The sequence below is a fragment of the Anolis sagrei genome, chromosome 5 (genome assembly GCF_037176765.1).
Source record: "Anolis sagrei isolate rAnoSag1 chromosome 5, rAnoSag1.mat, whole genome shotgun sequence".
NCBI classification, from domain to species: domain Eukaryota; kingdom Metazoa; phylum Chordata; class Lepidosauria; order Squamata; family Dactyloidae; genus Anolis; species Anolis sagrei.
This window is the reverse complement of record NC_090025.1, coordinates 77,047,431-77,069,876: the sequence shown is the minus strand read 5'-3', so window position 1 is coordinate 77,069,876 and position 22,446 is coordinate 77,047,431. Positions and strand designations below refer to the sequence as shown.

At 37.6% G+C, this 22,446-nt stretch overlaps 1 protein-coding gene across 6 annotated transcripts in view; it reads right to left on the bottom strand.

The window, feature by feature from the left end:
- Positions 1 to 400: 400 nt before the first annotated feature.
- The window catches only part of GABRA2 (gamma-aminobutyric acid type A receptor subunit alpha2), a 92,919-nt gene continuing 70,873 nt past the window's right edge, over positions 401 to 22,446 (bottom strand). For all 6 annotated transcript variants that reach the window (XM_060778474.2, XM_067468788.1, XM_060778475.2 and 3 more), the window contains 4 exons: positions 18,273 to 18,416; positions 17,579 to 17,731; positions 10,729 to 10,931; positions 401 to 7,477 (listed from right to left, as the gene is read on the bottom strand). In XM_060778474.2, the coding sequence (XP_060634457.1) occupies positions 7,148 to 7,477; positions 10,729 to 10,931; positions 17,579 to 17,731; positions 18,273 to 18,416 (830 nt within the window). In that variant the 3' untranslated portion in view covers positions 401 to 7,147. The remainder of the gene's footprint in view (positions 7,478 to 10,728; positions 10,932 to 17,578; positions 17,732 to 18,272; positions 18,417 to 22,446) is intronic.

Here is a 22,446-nt window from a genome sequence, read left to right as displayed (position 1 = left end):
GTTGTTGTAGGGTTTTTTCAGGCTATATGGCCATGTGCTAAAGGCATTCTCTCCTGACGTTTCGCCTGCATCTATGGCAAGCATCCTCAGAGGTAGTGAGCTTTTCTACTGCTTCCTCTTGTTTGCCTCAAAACTGTGTTGTGGCCAATACAAAGAAAAATCCTGGAATGGCAGTCCCCATTTTTTAATGAATTTTTTTGGCTTACTAGGCATAATTTCAAGAAAAAAAACCTAATAATTGTAAATGGCATATTGGGGGGGGGGGGGGGGGTGATGATTGTTATGACATATTGCCATCTAAAGCCTGTACCTTTGGATTTTGGAGGTTGTCTTTTTCTGTCCAAGCTTCAAATGTTGGACAAAATGCTTAAAATTGATAACAACAAAATAAAACACTGCATTGGTTTAACAGTGGATTTATTAAATCTTTAATTTCATGCTTGATTATACAGAGATCACTTATGATTTTGTTTGTAATTGCCTTTCATTAAATAATGTTGTGTGTGTTTTAGAAAGGGAGATATTGAAACAGTGGGTAGAAAATTAGTCAAATCCAATATGAAAAGCTAAAGGAAAAGCTAAATTCCATTAGTTGGTATACCTGCAAAACAGGGAAAATAGGGTCATTTTATCTCTATGCCAGGATAATGCTGCTAGCAGCCTAAGCTAATACTTTGTAGTGCCACAAGAGATGGGTTGAGGTTACATGCATGACAATAGCTACCATTACAAGATATCATAATGATAGTGTTGCATTATAGAAAGCTACTCTAGCTGTGAGAAAGTGATAAAAGACTTACTAGTCCCCAAAGCTGACAATGATATAGCATCACATTTATTGCATATAGTGTTCCATCCTATCATTTCTGTTCCCACGTTTTTGTAATGTTTACAGATTCAGACACTATTTCATGAGATATGATAATGGGATAAAATACATTAGTATACACTACCCATCATGGTATCTCTAACTACCTAAAAAATATACCTTTATCTGTCTTCTCTGAAATCATGCAGAATGGGCCCTGAGAATCAGTGTAATAGAAAAACTTCAAGAGACAAAGGTGATTATGAACCATTCCTAGACTTAGGCATACCTTCACAGTATAATTCTATAACTACTGTTATATATTTAGCATCTATAAAGTACTAGACACTGGTGCCATCAATATCAGTGCCACTGTGCACATCTGGAACGTGGTCATTATACAGACAAATCAGAGGAGCTTTTTCTGTGAAACAGCTGTAGTTTGATAGTTAGACTCCGTCTTGTGCCACTTCTGTGGTCATCTGTATCTTTAGAATTTGGGTCTTTAGGAACAAGAATTTCATTTAGACATTTTGTTCTCTTAGGATCTCATCACATTCAAAGCAAAAAATGGTATATCTCTACGTGTTGGATGCATATTCTATACAGCTGAGATGAATACAACCTTCATCAAACCCATTTCTTACATTATGAATTTAATTTGCTTTAACTCATCACATACTAAAAAGGTGGCTCCTCCCTACCAATCCATTCAAATCCAACAAGAACAAAACAATTGGACAGATTCAGTAATTAAATGTGTTTGTTTTTTTTAAAAAAAACCAACAAAAACATGCCTTTACTTTGTAAACAACAGACTTTTTGGAGTTCTCTCCCCAGCAACCATGGACAGAGAAATGGCGGCTGCTTCCCTCAGGAAGTCTCCCAGGATAAGCAGAATCCACCCCCAGACACACACCCCAAGGAGACCTCACAGAACAGCTGATGAGATGCATACTGGTTGGAATTGGGGTTTAAGCGCATTCTTTTAACATATACTTTTCAGCTATTAACCTGATTTTCCCCGCACTTTGACTAAACATCATTTAGCCCACTCCCCTTTTATCCTGGCTACTTCTGGGGTTTTAGGTATGTGTAGAAGGGCCCTGAGTCATCTCCCAATAGAGAACAAGGAAATTTGGCTCCAGTCATAAGGAAAGGGCTGAATGCAGATTTGCTGCTCAACTACAAAAGTAGAAGCTTGCTCCAATTTGCAAGGTTTTCTTTATGTGTTGCTGCAACTTGCAAAGACCCTCCAAGGGAACATTTGTGGCTTCCCTTCTAGTTATCGTCGTGCCAGGACTACCCATATTCTCCTATGCTCTGCTATCACTTTCTGACTAGAAACAAGATAAGGAACAATAAAATTTAATGAACTTATCCAGCCTCCTTAAACAGACGAGTAATTAATTTCATTTCATCTTTATCTGGAAATAGCCCTTTTAACGAAGATATTTTCATTCTCTTTCTCCCCCTTTCTTCGTATGTATGTGTTTATGTGTGAGAGAGAGAATGAGAGAGAGAGAGAGAGAGAAATAGAGCAACCATGGTCAATACTTAATGCATAATGCTTAATGATATCACCATGGGCTGTACTTAGATCTCAGGCTTTCATCCAGAGATCTGGGGCCTGGTAAAAATCCTGAATTGGCAAACCCATAGGTGCAGGCGCTGAATATTTACATTTAAACCTTTTCCAGAATGTATTAAATAACTGATTTTCAAAATTACTATATTTGTTGTTGGTTTGTGACTGTACCCTACAGTTCTGTTAACTCATATGGAGTTCCTGTAGGTTCCTTTGTACAAACTCAGTGTATAAAACAGACATCTATCCATGGTTAGAAAAAAGATTAAGGGTACACTACACTGATTAGAGAAAATAAGAGAAACAACTCACTTCATTGTGCAAGTGGTATCTTGTTTCTAAGTCTATTGTTCTTAAGAACATATGCCTACTACAAACTTGTAAAAATTCTAATCTCACCTTACCCTCGGAGATCTAGAATGCAGAGTTCTGATTATTTTTGTTTATGGAACATCACAGTTGTTCATCTACATCACATGGAGCTCCGAGAAATCACTTAAGATAGAAAATATACTTAATTTCGCACTTGTGTGCCATGATGTAGTTAACACCAATGAAAATTACCAAGACAGTCTATTTTTTGTTGTAACTAAATTACTACACACAGCACAACAATGACAGAAGTTCAAGTGAAAGATACCTAGACGTTCCCTCAACCAAGGCTTCATTTTCTTCCCAGACTGTATTTTCAAAACAAACAAATACATAGTCTCCCAAGTCCGGTGATCAATACTTGGATAGAGTCAGAGTTTGAAAAATTGAGAAGGTCAAAGAGATGGCCAGTAAAAGATGGCAAGAAGAAGTGGTGTATTTGCATATTCCCAACCTTAGTGAAGGTTGAGCAGTCTCCCTGGAAAGTCACATTTGAACAGATCACATCAAAACCATTGAGATGGGCTTTGTATCACCATTATGCCATCAGAGCCCTTTGCCTAAAACAAAGATAAAACTAAAGAAAGCTTTCAACAATACTTGTATTTACAATTGATTTACATATGTACACATTTATATTTTTACCTGGAGAGTGTAGCATTAAAGGGTAAATTTATAATTTACAAATAAAACATTTTAGATATGTATAACTATATTATGAAGAATTTTATTGCTCACCTTCAAACCTTACAATGCTTTATCACATTACTGCACCCATTTCTATTCACAGATCTACATTATATATAAATAGGTATGAAAATAAGTAAATTCTATATTTATGTGTCAAATAAAGTGCTCATTTCCCCAACTACTGTTCAAGAATACTATTGAATTTATTAGAGGGGTCAAAAGTATACATCATAGGACAATAATGTCTCATCCTTCCAAGCTGTTTGAATTGTATTATGCCAGATCTGTCTTACTTCTGTGTTCTAACCCATAAAATGCATTTGCGACCTTGCCATCAGTATTTGTCATGCAGAGCAAAACCAAAATCACACTGAAAGAATTATAAAAATATATGTACAAGAAAATAAATCAATAAATGGAAAAACCTTTGGATTTTGTGTATGGGTGACTTACCACACATTTAAGGTAATTTTCAATTTGTTTTTAAAAATATTTATACAGTGTTGATAAACTTTGGAATATTTAGTTTATGCACTATATTCAAGTACTGTACAAAACTGCAATAAATAAATGACACTATACGACTACAGATGTTTCTACTATAAAGACACCATCATAAAGATGTATCCTTTTTTAAAATGTCAACTAATAACTGCTAATGTGTATGTGAATCAAAATACTTTTGATAGACCAAATATGCTAATAAAATCTAAATACAGTACATAATCATTTATGGGTGGTATGATTTACAGGGTTTTTATGGAATGTAAGCAAATGCTCCATGAGAACGAGTCAAAGGATCAGTATTAAATATTATACAAAAATGCAAACAGAGGCTCCAATTTGTTTCCATTTGCACTTAAGAACAGATGATGCACTGAAGTTTAATTTCATTTTTAAAAAATTCCTTCTCTTAGCAAAATCATTTTAAATATATATATAAAGTTGTTTTAAATTTATTCCAGCAAAATATAAAGATGCAATTTACAAAAGCAGCAATACTCCTTAAATATGAGGGCATTCTCTTGAGGGTGAAAATAAAATGCACTATTCCTAGTGCCTGCTATGGACTCACTAACTGTATGAAGGAAGGTAGGTCTCAAATCAACCAAAAAGTTTTTTCTTTTTGAAAATCTGTATTGAGAAATCTTATATAACTAATCTAGAACAATATCTGAAAGTTTGTTCTGGATATTTGTCTTTTCTTTTTTTTTTTTGAAAGTTATAAAAGTATTGGTTCACCAAGACTGGAGAAATACGGAACATTGGTTTGAGATAGGCTACCATGTGCAAATTGCTGCCATTTAATCTAATAAATACACAACTAAAGTTTTGGAATGTTGTTCTTCATGGGATTGTGTACAGCAAATTGTTGATATTCTAAGTTACAATCCCTTTATAAAATATTTTTTGATCAATATGTAGCTTCTGGAGTTGAGCAGTCACTTCAAGTTTGAGAACAAAGTTTTATGAGCCTACTGGCAAAAGCCTGCTTACCATTTGGAGGACACTGCATGCTCTATGGCAGGGCTTATTACAGAATGAGCCAAGGTCTGTTGCAGATTGCATACACCATGCACCATGAATTCCAGTCTACATGTTGCATACAGACCTCTGCCTCTTTCCCCATCAGCTGGATATGACCATTGAGCAATGTCCAATAAATGCATTCCACATGCATAATGCAGCTCACATAAGTCAGTAACAGAATGCTAGTCACAGACTGCCAAAATATCCCACACCCAAAAATATCCAGAAGTGAATGGAAGTTTTTTTTCCTGATTTTGAATATAGGGACATGCAATATATTTAAAAGGTGAATTTACATCTTCTAGAGGCTTCTTTTCATTCTTTTACTGATGTAGGTAGAAAAAAAGGAGGAGCCCAGAAAGCCCTGAAGTCTTGAAACACCATCAGAGCTACAACACAAGTATCAAATATTCCTCATATCACCTCAAACTTCTGGGTTGTATGCAAAAAATGTAGAAAGAAAATCATAATGCTGATATGTGAAATCCTTGTGCAAGCATGAATTTGAACAGTGCTCCATCACTTAGATTTAAAGTGATTTTCACACTTCCACACATACAAGAATATGCACAAGCTCTTTCACATTGGGAAAAATATGTTTGGATTTAGTTTCTCTTTTCTCATTCAACACTGCAGTATATGGTGTAAAACAGCCCTTCCATCAGTGGAAAGCACCTTCCTGTTGTGCACCATTGAATTCAACAAGACAAATTATACATTCAGCTTCAAATCATCAAGTGTACAGCAATCCAGTGGTATGAATGTAAAATCATCCTTAAAGTTGCTCATCGGAACAATTTAGAATTGAGAATCCCTGGAAGAATAATGGTTTCCTACTGCATAGCAATGTTTTCTTTATAAACAAATAAGCAAATAAATAAAACCAACCTGATCTCCTCTTGCTACTCACTGTCTACACTATCTTCTGACTCTGAAGATTCATGTGGAAATTAAGTCTGCATGTGAAACTTTGGGAGCAAGAAGGAGGGATAAAGGGAGTCATTTTAACTCTATGGTTTTGCTACTCTTTCCAGATAAATATTCCTTTATGTAATTTCCATTTTTGTCAGGATCTGGAATGTCTGCAGAATGTCACATAATGGATTTCATATGAAAACAATTAACAGAAAACATCTGTAACAAAGCAAGTAAACAATGTATGAAATTATTATCAGGCATCCTATAGTCTTATAGATTATTTTTCAGAAATCAATGCATTGGAAACTGATACAGGTAGGATTATTTTAACAAAAAGAACCGAACAAATGGTACTGATGGCATAATTAGAAGTGGAAAATATATGTTCTTTACTTTGGTGTACCACAGCTGTTTTTTATGCATACAGCTAAATTCTACTGCCCTGTGGTGTGGTGGGTTCGGCCTCAACTCCTGGGCTCCCAATGTTTTGCCCCACCATTGGCATTGCACAAGTGGTTTTATTTATGTAATACTCAAGTGCTGGACAGAAAGAAAAGAGTTTTTGCTGGAGAAACAGTAATTTGTAAACTTGCTTGGGCACATGGACTACTGGAAATCTTTTTTCCCCTTTCAGACAAAAGTTTTGGAAGATCACAGGTTTAGCCTTCAATCATTAATTCTGAACCTTCACTAAAAGGAAGAAATTATTACCCCTGACATTCCAATAGCTTTTACATGTACCTTGCATTCAAAATGGTTGCAATAAGAGAATATTTGAACTCACCGCTCATCTATAATATTTACATGGGCGCTGCTACTGTAAGAAATTATTAAGCTTACTTTGTTTTAAAAAATCTCTCTTTTAAATGATAGCTTCTTTGCATTAAAGTAGAATCAGTCATTTTATAGAAAAATATTTTAAACTTTAAATTAAAAAAATAGTGTTACTAAATAGTTATGTAGGACCATTTAAGGTTGTATGGACATAATTCAGGATATTTGAATCCAAGTTTAGGAGAACTCACATGGGTAGGAGAGCAGACTATATTTGACATGGGTGCTATCTGTTTTTCAGATCCCATGAATAAACTTTGTGCACCTCCTTTGGAGATAAACGGACATGATGCCTATATACATTCTGTACATATTGGTTCACAGATTAGCAGTTATTAGTCATACTGTACATAGGAAAACAATCTGATTATCATGATGTTATGCACCCTCATCATAAAATTAAGGTTTTAGTGTGCTGGAGCAAATCCATGTAAGACAGGTTCCCTGTTTAGATACGTTGCCCAGTATACCAAGTTGAAAGTACCAAATAAAACAGGAAATACTATTCTTGACATCCTGTCAATTTTACTAACACTGTTGAAGGTTTTCTTTGCTTCTGCTGGTTTGGCATCTGGCTTTGCCTTGTTAGGTTCTGCAGTGGTTGTGCCAGTAGACGTGGTGGTAGCGCTCTTGGAGATGGTTGGGAGAGCGGAGTCTTTGGTGATATTTGGTGCATAATTGGCAACTGCCACTGCATAAGCATTGTTTTTCTTCATGACAGATGCCTTTTCTTTTTTCTGTTAAAAGATGGAATCCAATTACTCATCTCCAATGTTATGTCTGTATTAACATATTTATAACAAATGAAAGACAAATAAAAATAGTGGGCTAATTTTAATGCTACACTCATGGTAGCATCAGGACTTCTCCTCATCCCTCTTCTGCTAAAGCATGCATCTGCTATGGAGGGTTTTGCAGGTCCATAGTGAAAATGTTTAGTGTGTACCAGGGCTCAAGAAATAAGAGGAGATGGTTGTCCTCTCACTTCCAAGGATGGGCATAAATGACAATCCACCACAAAAAGGAAGCAATATGATCAGTGCTTCTCTTGTACACAATATATGAATATTCAATCATCTTTGAGACAGAGGTTTAGTAGGATTCAAAAATTACAAAAGTTGTTTGACCAGAGTGGATCAAGAGGGAATATATATAATTGTTGAAGGCTTTCACGGCCGGAATCACTGAGGTGTTGTCTGGTTTCCAGGCTGTATGGCTGTGCTCTAGCAGCATTTTTGTCCAGACATTTTGCCTGCATAGGCTGGCTTCCTCAAATGATCCTTTGAAGATAGGAGCCACAGATGCAGGCAAAATGTTAAGAGAAAATGCTGCTAGAACATAGCCATACAGTCCAGAAACCACACAACATCCCAATATATATTATTCTTAATATCTAGTTTGTCTCTAAATTGTGCTCCTTTCTAAATTAATATAAGGGTTATATAATTAATAGCCAATATGGTCTTATCACCAGTGATGAGAGAAAGCATTAGAACACCAGTTCAGGAAGTTTTCCCCTTGAAATGGTGCCTGTTCCAATACACACACATATGCTTTACAAGGACAGAAATACTATATTGTCTTCTAATTTATTTAATTTATTTACAAATGAAATTACACTTAACTAAACAGGTTAGATAAATCATAAAAATATACTGCTGCTCTCCACTTTTGCACTAGCTGATGAACAGTTGTAATACAAAAAAAGTTTGGAGAGATTTAATAACCCAGACATTACTATAAAAACCTTACATGATATTGATTATGGATCTTGTTTTTAAGGTAACATATTTCTGATGTGTTACTTTAACATAGTAGTAATAAATTACTACATTACTGTTTTAAAGAGATATTTCATGATGTGTTTGTTTTAAAAATGGCCAAAATGCCCTTTAATTCCTGAGCATGACTCCCACAGTCAAAACAATGTCTTGAAAGTAACCTGTAAATATTACCTGTAACAGTGTTATCATCTAGCCTAGCTTTTGCAGGAATATAGTGGAGAGGCCTGCGAACCTGATTTTAGCAGCAGGCAATTAAGGGCTGTTTAGGAATAATGGGAGACAGCATGCAGCATGAGTGGGAGACAGCATGCAGGTCTGTCTACTAATGCACAATGGAAAAGCAGGTCCGAAGTTTCTTAATCAGAAGTTCTAGTCTAGATTTTCCCATTGCTCAGTCATCAGACAAATCTAATTATTTCAAGTTATATATAATTTGTCTCCCCTTGGTTCCCAAAAAAAATCCTGTAGGTACTCATAACTATTAGGGCTGTGAACAGATCCATTTTGCAAAATGGGCATTGGCTAATTCAGCTCTTTTGGTGAGCCATAACAGCACAGGCACTGGCACCATTTTTTTTCAGCCACAACAGACCACACAGCTGCCAGCCACGCCTGTTTTCAATTTCATTTGGCTACATGTGGAGTGCAGAGAGGGAGCTGTGCGCCAGCGCAGGGTTTCCCTGTGAGCTCTGTCCGTTGAGCCAATTGGAACAGAAGAAAGCCTTGACATGTCTTTAGGCAAGCTGGGCATCTATTTTTCTGTTGCAAGTAGGCTTCTGAGAGGGATAGATCATGCTCTAGTCTGCTTGTGATCTAAATTCTCAGTGCCACTCACAGCTCTGCATCACTTGCTTTTCTTTTTGACTCAAATAGCAATAAATAAGTGTTTACTTTCTACACACTTAAGAAACTGCCATTGATTATGTCCTTCAATTGATGCAAGCTTCAAATGTGGGGTAGAAGTAACTTGTCATTTCTAAAGCTGCCATAAAATGAGAAGATAATTTATATCTTTTTTTAAAGTATGGCTAAGGCTCCTTCAGGTGGTGTGGCTCCCACTGAAATAAGTGTGCCTTAAACCCAGGTCTTATTGAAGAGAAAGGATCCCAGAAAGGGTGGTTTCTTAAGATTGATGCCATAAAAATGACAAAAGGGGAGCCTGGAAAGTTCCCTTGTTAAAATCAATGGGCTGGATCTTCCAAGAGCAAAAAGGGAGCTTTTGGCCACTGAATCAAAAAATGGAATTTTATTTGTCCAAATTCAGGAGGCTCCCAAAAATGGATCGGGGGACCACCAAAATCAGGACATTAAGGATGGTACGGGGTTTAGCCTTGCGTGCAATTCTGCAAATATTGCTTGTTTGTCATGCACCAGATGTTTTCCCACTGAACTCTCATTAGAAACATAAGTATCTGTATGATTGCTGGTTCTATCAGTTCTGTTGAAGTTCATTTTTTCCTATCAAACTTGTTAATTTCATGTCATATCCCCCCCCGCCCCATAGAATTTGTACACATTTCCGACAATATGCTTTTATCAGCATGCATTTTTTTTCAAATACACACATCTTTTTATGCAACAGCCATTGGTTAAAGCTCATACTTAAGCTCATTTTAGAACTGTGTGTCATTTTCTGCATAGTTTTCAAATGTGTGCATGTCGCCAAATTAGTAGTCTTTCTTTCAAAGGTTTAGAGATGTACATCACGTTGACTCAAATTACATTTAGTTTAGTGTTTGGGGCTGGAAGTTGTAAAATGAATAAAAAGGAATCTGGTGGAGTAAACCTCTTGCCCATTGGTAAATATGAGGTTTAAATATGAGATGTTGGACATCATTAAGTCTCACTCATTTTTTTCTTGAAAAATCATTGAAGATAATGAAATTCTGTATATGATAATTTGGGATGTTTAACAGGCAAAAACAGGTTATTGTTTAATTTGTAGACAGCCTTGGGACAATGTTTGTGCCTTTAAGATGAAACAGATGGAGAAAGACTCCATATGTTCAAATTAATTTCAGCTGGAATTTGTGCCCAAACTGTCAGCCTCTCTTCTTCTCCAACTTTGTTTTAATCTACTCTGTCTGTATATTGGTTTAAGACTTAAATTATTTTCCAGTAATTGAAAGCTATCAACATCAGATGTTGCTAAATTGATTTCTTAGAATCAGAAACAGCTTTAAGCATGTTTCTTTATCACTCACCTTATCATTCACTACACTTTTTCCATCCCATGCCCATCCTCTTTTTGTGAAGTAATTTACAGTGGCAAATTCTATCAAGGCAGAGAATACAAATGCATAACAAACAGCAATAAACCAGTCCATAGCTGTGGCATAAGCTACTTTGGGTAGGGAGTTTCGCGCACTGATGCTTAAAGTTGTCATTGTTAGGACTGTTGTTACTCCTGCAAAAAAAAAAAAAAAAAAAGAGAGAGAGAGAGAGAGAGAGAGAGAGAGAATTTTTTTAGTTTCATTCATAAGATTAAATAAAAGAAGTCAGCCATTGGGAACTTTAAGCCTGACTATTAATTATTTTCATGCTATAAAGGCTTGATCCAAAACTCAGGTGAAATACGGAAAATGAGCATTGACGTAAACCTTGATTAAAACATTTAATAGATAAACAAGCAATTGCTGACAAGGGAAATATCAAAAGTTCAGGAGAATAAAATGGGGTTTTATTCAAAGAGCTTTGGAAACCCTTTGCATGGGGGTAGGTTGGGGAATAAATCAGAGACATATTCTCAGAAAATAATGTATACTTTTTGGCTTTACTTCTCATCAAGTTATTATCGTTGCAGTTATTGTTCTTATACTTATTTGCCTTTAAGTGGTTTCCAACTTGGGGGGGGGGGTGTCCCCCCGAGGCCATTGGGTTTTCTTGGGAGCATTTATTCAGAGTGGGTTTGCCTTTGCATTCCTCATTCCCTTTAAGTTAATAGAGTGTGATTTGCCCAAGAAGTCTCATACATATCCTAACCTGGGAGGAAAGGCAGGGTAAATATGAAGAAGAGGATGGTTACTGCAATAACAACAACAGCAACAACAAGAAGAGGAGAGGTGAGCAGTTTGTTCATACTTGACCATCTAAGCTCACAGAAAGTCATAAATGAAAAAATGTTCTGACCTTTAGAGCAGAAAGAGCACATTAGTGAGGACAGCTGATAATTCCCTGTCCTCAGGAAAGCTGTTCAAGAAGAATAACACAGTTCCCATGTACACTACCTTAAAATGCAGATTAAAACATGGTCAGTGTAGATTCATATAATGCAGTTGAACTGCACTGACCATTATAGGTCCATACCATTATATGGTATATACCAAGCATGGGCAAACTTTTTGCCTTGGGGTCTCATTGTGGCCCCGGCCAGGAGGGCTGTGCCAGGAGGGAGGGCTGGACTTGGAGGGAGGGCAGGGTGGGCCCAGGAGGGGTGTGGCTGGTGTGGGGCTAGCCCAGGAGGCAGTGGGGTGGAGATGGGGTCAGGGGCAGGAGAGGGGTGGCCAGGGGCGAATTAGCCTCTGATTTTCCTCCCAGCATAAGGATGAAGCTGCTTTCCCCATCCTCATGCTGGGAGGAGGGTGAGGCTTTGGATCTCTTTTGGCCCCCACTTGCCTCTCCCTTCTGCCAGGACAAGGCCGCTCCTTGTCCTGACGCCGGGAGAAGGGAGAGGCGGGAGGTGGCCGAAGGAACTTTGGAGCTCTTTCAGCCCCCGCCTGCCTCCTCCCTTGGACAAGGCTTCTCCTGGCATCAGGACAGGGCCATGTCTCATCCTGATGCTGAGAGATGGGAGAGATAGGTAGGAGCCAAGGGGGCTTTGCTGCCTTGCCCACCATTTGCTTCTTCCTCTGGACCAGGCTTCTCTCGCATTCAGGCCTGTAGCGAGGGGGTGGTTTTAGGGGTTCAAACCCTCCCCGAAATGTTTCAGATTTTTTTTAAAAACCTGGTTTACTCATGAATTTTAACTGGTTAACCAAATCCTCATGTTAAGTCTATGAGATGCAAAAAATCAAGAGTCCCTCCAGAACTGCAAGCACTATCTCAAGCAAAGATTGACAATTTATTCACACTGTCATTACTTGCAGCAATAGCCGATGTAGCGAAGCAACCAAGTTGGGGTGTGTGTGTGTTGAATGCTGTCATTAAGGAGGCCAGACTTGGTGGAGGTGGTTGACAGGGGTGGAGCTGCAGGCTATTGAAGGCTATTGAAGGCTTCTCTGCCCCCTCCTATGTTCTTTGCTTCAGCGTGACCTAGAAGGCAGGTTTCAACCCCCCTGCAAAATTTTCAAACCCCCCCCCCCCCCACAAATTTCAACCCCTCCCGAAATTTTTTTCTGGCTACGGCCCTGCTCGCATTAAGACATGGCTGCTCACCCTGTCCTTATTCCAAGAGGAGGGCTCTCAAGGAAAGCACACAGAGAGCTGGGTGCACTCCAGAGGGCTCCCAGCTGCTGTATGATGGGGAAAATTTGGAGGGTCAGCCTAAGTTTGCCCATGCCTCATATATACTGACCATATAAAGCAATTTCCACAGTGACAAGAATTCTGCAACTTTTTCACCTGGTATTTATGCATGCCAAAGTATTTGAAGAAATAGCATGGTTTTTGGTTGGGAAACAACTATACCTATTGCTCAAAATGAAGCAAAAATGTTTCCAAATAGAATCTTTAATGCAAGACACCCTCCTCCCTGCAAAAATCATAATCTTGTGGAAAAATCCCACATAGGTATTTGAAAACAATTCCTCATAAAAACCTCAGTAAGCTGGATGACTAAATGGAAATAGAGTTGTTCTGTGCAACCCCCTGCTTCCATGCTTTCTATGTAGAATTATTTTTTAAATACTTCCAAATGTGTGAACAAAGAGCAAGAACTATGCAGAAATATGTTTTCTTTGATATGATGATAAAAACTGCAGAACTTTATTCTCAGCTATAAGGATGAAGCATTTCACTGTTGACATCTCTATTCCATATCTATTCCCCAGCCTAACCCTTCTTAGGAATTTGGTTAACTAGAAAAGTACCCTGGGTACAAATTGCAAGGTGAAAGAAAATATTCTTCTTGTTCTAAAAATGGTAATGCAAATAAGCTGCCAGATCAACCTCAGTCACAGAATGAAATTTCTCAGATAGTGTTCTGGAACAGCTTCAAAAATCCATTAAATTAATTTCTTAATGCCAAAAAGGTTATTATCCCTTAAATAAAGAAAATAAACACAAAAAGTGAATGATCAAAATTTAAATTTGTCTACTCATTTACAGTCATAACTGTTCTGCATTAAAACATATTTTAATTAAATTTTATTAGAATAACCAACCCCATACATTATCTACCCCTTCAAAAACAAAAAAGTGGGAGATAGTGAAATAAAAAGTTTTGGATTAATTTTGGAAGAAACCTTCAAGTGGATTCTTTGTGGTCGTTGTTGTGTGCCTCATTTTCTACTTAAAGTGACTCTAAAGGACCCTCCACATAGCCCTATATCCCAGAATATCAAGGCAGAAAATCCCACATTATCTGAGTGTGGACTCAGATAACCCAGTTCAAAGCAGACAATGTGGGATTTTCTACCTTGATATTCTGGAATATAGGGCTGTGCAGAAGGGCCCTCAGATAATGTGGGAATTTCTACCTTTATATTTTGGGATATAGGGCTGTGTGGAAGGGCCCTAAGGCAAATCTAGGATAGGATTTTCTTTGTGAGATTTGTTGAGAGCAACATGTTTTTTGCCTTCTGCTGAGACTGAGAGTATGAGACTTGTAATGGTTCACTTAACTGATTTTCATAGTTGACCAAAGATTGTGTCCAATGCTCAAAGCACTATACTAGCTCACTTTTAAATGTGCTCTAGACATTTCAAGATGTTTTCACTTCTCTATGTAAGGCTTTCCCAATTTGAATGCTTGATTTCCCATGAGCATATTGTTAGTTTTAAATAACGGGTTTGCTGAAACATGTTGAAAATGAACCTATCTCCATCCTTTCCCTGTCTACTGCTGGTACCAATTTTTTTGCTAAGGAAGTAATATCTTCTTGAGGTTTGCCTGTATTTTGTTTTCATTGAGATAAAGGTTGTAATTTTAACTATCCTTTCTATCTTTTTCTTGAATTCAATGTATTTAATGGATATGTTGCTACGGCTATTTTAGAATTTGCATTTAATTGGCATGGCAGCATTGTCCACAATATGCAAATGCTATGCACAAATACTATAGACAATTTAAAGATTTTTTTCTTTTTTTGTGGAAGGATTTGAATCTTGAACCAGGCAACTGTGTGCCAGCTTTACGTGGAGTCCCTGAAGGCACAATCAAATGCTTTTCAAATGCATCTTCTATGAAGAACATATTCAAGATTTATCCAATTAGCAGCACTGTAACTTTCTACACAGGCTAATTTGAAGCAAGGCAAAGACAACAAATCATTTGGTCGTAATTCACCATGGACACTTTAGGTCAACCACATTAAACAGATGTCATAAATGAAAGGAACTGAAGAGCTTGATTATTAAAACTGCCTCATTATCCCAAGTCCTTAAACATAACCTACTGCTTAAAAGTACATTATGTGAGTAGAGTAAAAGCGAGATGGGGAAAAGGAACTGATCTCAGAGAAGAAATATTCAACATAATTTTAAAAATAGATACTGATTTTTCACCCTCCTCTTCCCTGCCTTCAGGATGTGTTCCAATTTAAAGAAAATAATAATAACCTTGCAGATACACATAATATAAGAGAACAGTGTGAGATTTTTCATGAAAAAACCTGAATTAATTCTGAATTTATTCTGTCAGTACATTTGGGTTTCAGTGGTCCCTATGCAACTGCTCTCTTTGTAATAGAGCTGTGACCTGTTCCTAACTTCAGAACTAGTCCCAGTGAAGCTGCCAATGTGAGGTTACCTCTCAAGTGAGGCAGCTGAGCATTTTCAAGGCAACCAAATACAGTTCAGTTTAGTTAGGAAGAGTTATCTTGGGGAATCAACACTCCATGTTGCCACAGAGATTCAGCCCAAAGTGAAACCTTTGGGGAATTCCAAGGGTCATGACCGGGCATAACATCAAAGAAAATTCAAAGGAAGCCTTCAGAGATTTCTTTGGGAAGATTCACACTTAACTAAATAACAAAGGTAGCTAGAATGAATTGCATTTACAGGATTTTATGGTGCTTAATATGGTGTATTTCCATTTGGTGGCAACCTGGAGAAAAAATTGTGAAAGTACATGGAGCTATACAGTATAGAACAGGGTATGCATTCCTGAATTTACAGTGAGTCCTAATGAATTAACAACTTCTACCAGAAGTTACCATAGAATCACCCGAAGAACCTAGAAAATTCCCAGTGAGGATATATTTTGTCAGGTGTGGATAAGAGAAACCATGTGTACTGGTCCACCTGGGCATGGGAGACATACTTTATGAACCAATAAGCCATTTATTTTTAATCATTCCTGCTGGCAGCAAAGCATATGTTTCTGTGCCAAAAACAGAACAACCTGCAAAGAAAAAAAGTATCTCTAATCCCAAGGACCTGAAAATTATACAAATTCCCACAAATTAGAACTATGCATGGATACACCTCTCACACTATTAAGGAGCTGAATGCAGATGTAAGCTCTAATTCCAGTTAATGCCCATTCAACTGAAGGATTTTATGTATGAGTTGCCATTCTGTCCTTTGGCCTAAAGCTAAGAGCAGATGGAATTTGGGATTCCACATCCTCTAAGATAGGGGGGAAAACCAGGAATGTCCATGCAGTATGTTAAGATACAGAGAGGTTTGTGAGGCATGGAGTTAATTTGTTGTATAAAGCATTTTGCCATTGATTTTTCAAAACAGTGTGCTTATTTGCAGCCAAAACAATTACATTATTGGACAGACATTTATGTCAAACTTTTACCTTTTCTTCCAAAATCTGAAGAAATAAGCAGTAGTTGTATATAATGCAAACTAGGAAAATGAACCATGTCCACACTATATTAATGGGTTTTGTCCTACATCCTGCTCGAATACGCCAGGAGTTAAATCTAATTTGCTGCCCCCAATTTGATGCTTTCAAAATGTGAGAACACTCTTGTAATAAAGTTTGCTTTATAGATGTTGTTGATGCAAAGGTTTGCCCATAAAAAGTGTCACACATCTATCTCTACAGGATAAGGAAATGCCTTTCTAGAACCCAGCCTCTAGCAAATAAGGGATTCTTCTCAATCTTAAAGCAGCAGTGCAATTTTGAAGCTAATAAGCATGGGAGGATCTATAGGTTTATGTTTACTTTCAGCAGACAAACATTTCTGTTGTGGGACTGGTATTCTCAAATATACTTGTAATGATATCAGACAAAAAGATAACATATTGTATATACCAAGGTGTAGGTTGACCCCATTCATAAGTCGAGGGTTTGCGGCCAAAATTATGAATTTTGATATGATCTGTGGATTAGTTGAAGGTCATTTTGTAGAGAGGAGAAAGCACCCCTGGCTACCATTGCCATCTCCCCACCCAAGTATCCAAAAAGCTCAGAAACAGGATTAAAGAGAGAATAAAAAGCGTGAATGCTTCTTTTAGAACTAAGCTTTCACCTTTTGCCATTCTACTCAGAGAAGGAGATGCCTCCTTTTGGGATAAGAGTTAAGTTGCAGTGGTCACATTGACCCATGGATAACCTGACTCAGGTTTTTTGGGTTGATTTTGATTAAAATTTCTAGACTTATATATGAATCTGTAGGGTAAATCTGTTTTCCTAATACTGAGGCACATTTCTTCTATTCCTTGCACCCACCCCTATCCACAATCAAATCCAGCAATTTACATGCTTCTCTTTCACGTTAATTCACCTCCTCGCTGCCTGGAGTGCTGTAGCCTATACCTGGAAGCAGTGTTGGAAATAACAGTAATTTCCCTCAATGCAAAATTAACTTGAAAAAAAAAGATTGATAAAAAGAATCTGAAAAGAGGGATGTATTAAATGTACTGCAGCTGGCACTTGAAATGCTGGACTGCCTTGAGTGTTAACATACACAACATCCAGGTGTCCATCACAATACACACCAAACACTGTCCTCGCTGGCACGGATTCTCTGTTCAACCAGAATGACACCTGGGACAGGATGACAGTCATAATGCAGGGGAGATAAGTCTGAATCACAAAATAACCAATCTTCCTCTTCAAATGAAAATGAGCTGTCATTACTGTGTATTCACCTGGAAGAAAATGGATCAAATTAATAAGAATAGAAATTATAGAAATCATTACAAACAAATCCATAAAGACATGGCAAACTTGAAGAAAACAGTTAAAAGAAACAAACAAATGTGCTGCAAATTTGTCAGATCTCTCAAAAGTGCAGGAAGACATGGAATGGAAGTAGGAATATCAACGTCCAAAGCTTAGCTCATTGAAGAACTTGGATGAACTTCAGTTTTAAGTACACTTGCTGAATTTGTCCATGATGAATTTGTCAAGCAAGATCACTTGTGAAAATTTTAGATCTCGTCCATGGAGTTTTTTTCTAAAATTTGCAAGCACTAAAAAAATGAATGAAAATTTATTTTCCCTTCCTCTCTCTTCTAAGTAAACCCACCTAAGCCTGAAAGGCAGCAGTAGGCAGGTATTGAATGTTAATACAAATGAAGACAAGTATTAAAAAGCACAATAAAATAATGGAGCCCATGCAGTAACATATTGTTTGGCAAATAGGTAGCAATAAGTTGTTTGTTATATCTCTTTCTTCATCCTACATACCTGTGCTAGATTTAGCTGTTTCCTGTCCAATTGTCTGACCCAAGAGATCATACTGATTTAACCTTGAGCCATCTTCAGCCACTTCTACTGAATTGGATGCATTGAAAGTCCACTTGTAGGTCACTTCTGAAGATGTATATGCATCTACAGAAAGGGGGGAAAAGACACTTTTGTAATATCAAGAGACCAGAAGTGTTTTGCAATTAACCTTTAATTATACACAGGCCCATGAAGAGTAAGTCCATAACACAAAATAATTTACAATATATGATTCATTCTATTTTTTGTTAATGTCAGGAGTGACTTGAGAAACTGCAAGTCACTTCTGATGTGAGAGAATTGGCTGTCTACAAGGACTTTGCCCAGGGGATGCCCGGATGTTTTGATGTTTTACTATCCATGTGGGAGGCTTCTCTCATGTCCCCATATAGGGAGCTGGAACTGATGGAGGGAGCTCATCTATGCTCTCCCCGGATTTGAACCTACGACCTGTCAGTCTTGAGTTCTGCCAGAACAAGAGTTCAACCCATTGCGCCACCGGGGGCTCCTATTCAGTCTATATTTTATATAGACTTAATTAAATCAAATTTCTATTTTAGTTACAAAGTTTCAAGTCTTTCAAAAACTGAAAATGACTCTTAATTTGTAATTATTTTATTTATTTTATTTACTTTACTTGTATACTGCTCTTCTCAGCCATCAGGCAACTTAGAGCGGTTACAAATTTGACAGTTACAAAAGAATACAAAAATGCCTGTTGGAAACATTTGAAAACTGTGTCAATATACTTGGAGAGAAATCAGGCTCTATCAATAAACTTCAATGGACACTCAAATAATGGGTATAAGTATACTGTAGCTAGGCATCACCAGAATAATAATAATAATAATAATAATAATAATAATAATAATAATCTTTATTTGTGGACCGCCCTATTTCCCTGAAGGGACTCAGGATGATTTTCAACATATATGGCAAACATTCAATGTCAACAAAAAGGCATATAAACAAATTTTATCAAAAGAGAACACATCCAACAATATAAAAATAACTTTAAATGTAATAACAATAACAAATTAACCAACAAATAAAATTTAAATAACCCATGCAAACATAATCACACATTATAATTTATTAAAAAATAAAACATCTAAAACTAACAGCTAAGATGCTCTTTTGATTATGTCACCAGAAACTGTTTTGATTATATCATGGCTTCATCCTGTGGAGTCCTGGGTATTGTGGGTTAGTGAAGAATGAGAGCTGTTGGACTGTGTACGCTATAAATACCACTAAATTACCCTAAAATTAAACTCTGAGAGGATATAGCAGAAGACCCTTAAGCTCTTGCAATATGAATTGGCTTCCTTAACATTGCAACGGAGCCAAGGGGCATTAAAACTCACCTTGAAAATAGAGGAGATTCTGCATGAAAAGAATCAGGAGATGCATGGTGGTCCAGTCAGCATGCTAATTTCCCCTGACAATAGTGCTGTTTCAAGGTAATGCAAGAAATTGAAATAGTTGATGGACCAAATTACCCCGGCCCCTTTTCAACCAGAGGTCTAGTGCTTATTCATACTGCACCTTGACAGGATACTAGAGTTCTGGCTCTCTTTGGGCTGAAATTTTAAAATTGAATTTTCTGAACTGAGATGCTAGCGCATACGGTATTAATTTTAGAGAGCAAAAACTGACTTCACTGGCAGAAGCAAAACTGTTTTGTCACTTTGCTCATATGTTTTGCCACAGTACATAATGAAAATTCCCACAGTTTGTAAATCTAGCTTCCAAGTATATGACTTTATAGGATAATACTGTTAATACCACATGACTGCCATCTTTTCTTGGACCTTACCGTATGTCATTGTGGCTCTCTTGGTCTTTTACCATGCTGTACTGCTATTAGACTACTTGGAAATCTCTTCTTTTTATGCATGAGATAACCCATTAATAGCCCTCTGTTCTGCTATAGGTGCAGATGTGTCTATGTAATTCATTATGAAATAAGTGAGGTGTCAGCTGGGAGTACAATTGCCAAGCAAACCACTGAGCAGTCATTCTCCATTGTCCAGTATATTTTGGAAAGAATAGCACAACTCCCCTGTAATGTTTATTTTGCTATCTGTGCCCCTGTCCAAAACCTTTCACCTCATTTTCTGTCATGTATACATCAACTTCATGTATAAGTTTAAGGCAGGTTTCTGGGGCGGCCAAAATTATTATTTTTGTTATAACCCATGAATAAATCAAGTGTGAAGCCATGGAGATGGAAAAGTACCAATGTGACATTGGGGGGGGGGGGGGAGCAATCACCCCTGCCTACTGCTGCCATTTCCCTACCCAGAAATTTAAAAAGACCAGAAGCAGCAGCACCACAGAGAGAATACTGAGGAATTCTGCAATTACAACTTCCTGCTTTTTAAAAGATAACATTGTCCATGGAGAAAAGGGCAGACAAAGAGTGTAGTATAAAAGGTATGGTTGTATTTTAAGTATGTGAAAGCAAACACAGGAACTATAATTAAAACACAAATCCAGAAGCAACAGTTTTCAAACAGAAACACATCAAACAACTGACTAGTGTAATATACACTGTACTTTCATATTCCAGTTTGTTGTCCAATTACAAGACATGGCTTGACTTTTTAGGTATTATAATAAATGACACCGTGTCATACCCTTAAAGTTTGTTGCAATGTCTGGACATAAGCTTGTGTGTGTGTGTGTGTTTTTTTTTTAAAAAAGATTAAAATATAAATGAAATAATGTCCGGAGTGACTTGAGAAACTGCAAGTCTCTTCTGGTGTGAGAGAATTGGCTTTCAGGGGATGCCTGGATGTTTTACCATTCTGTGGGAGGCTTCTCTCGTGTCCCCACATATGAAATAAACAAACCTTGCATTTCTAGTCCCCTTAACAACCAAATGTTATGGATTAGCAAAGGAGATGCACTCTCACATTCCTGTCAACAATGAAATTAAGCACAAGATTACCATAGTCATTCACTTACCAATTATCACAAATGTATTTTATCAGTAGAATTTATTTTATTCCACTGAAAAAGCAAATCCATTGTCTAGCTAATCTTGTCCAACAATTTTGTTATAATATTTAGTTCTTAATTACTATTAACTGCCTTACACTCTGTCTGAGGCAAGTTATAACACATATATTTTAAATAAATAGGATCTTCTAGAATTAAAAATGAAGGATCTTACATCTTGAAACATGTAACAGATCTCACATGATCTGCATATTGTTGGAGAAGAATGGGCACAAAGCTAGAGAGAAAGGGAATGATACAAAAGACATGTATTTTACAATGTAGTAATGTAATTTAGATAATCTTTTTATCTAAAGTAGCGTTGTGTGGGTGTGTGTAACTACAGCCTCCCGCCAGCAAACTCAATTACGACACACACACAGAATTGGGATAACAAAAGGGCCACAACTTGTTTATTGCTTACAGAAGAGAATCAGGGCTGACCACCATGGACGGGTCCTGGATCTGGAATCGGTCAGCCTGCTGCTGATCGATACTGCTTGACCATACCAGGGGGTGCTATTGTTAATGACTGGCACAATACCGGGACTCTGTTACCATTGAACCCCTCGTAAATGACCGGATGCTCCCCCCTCCAATTGGAGAGGAATTAGCATGCCAGATCCAGGGCCCATGCCATATACCTGCAAGTTGTGACAAAGGAACAAAGCTCAATGAAAACCATAAACAGGAACATTAAACATCTATGAAGGGTGGATGAGATGGTTCAACAGAAGGCATGCTGCTTGGTGTGGCCTTGCACAGCCTTTAAAAAGATGCCTGAAGGTCAGCGGGCGGCCGCCCCCCATCCAATCGGGAAGCAAGCAGGGGTCCAGCCAATGGGAACTTTCCTGCCACCGAGGGGGCTTCTGGGAAAGAGAAGCTCCCAGCCATCGCCATGGTGGGTGGGAGGATGCCCTCTCCACAATGTCTCCACCCGGTAAGTCAGGCAGAGGCTAAATTGAACTGCAATGCAATCCTGTGTAAGCGAACTCAGAAGTAAGCCTTATTGGTGAGTAGATGCACAGGATGATATTTTGCACCCCTCAACGTTTTCTGCCAATGGAGTTCGTGCCCTCCAAATAGGATGTTCAGCCTCACAACTCTGTGTGTTTTTATAAGTGCCATA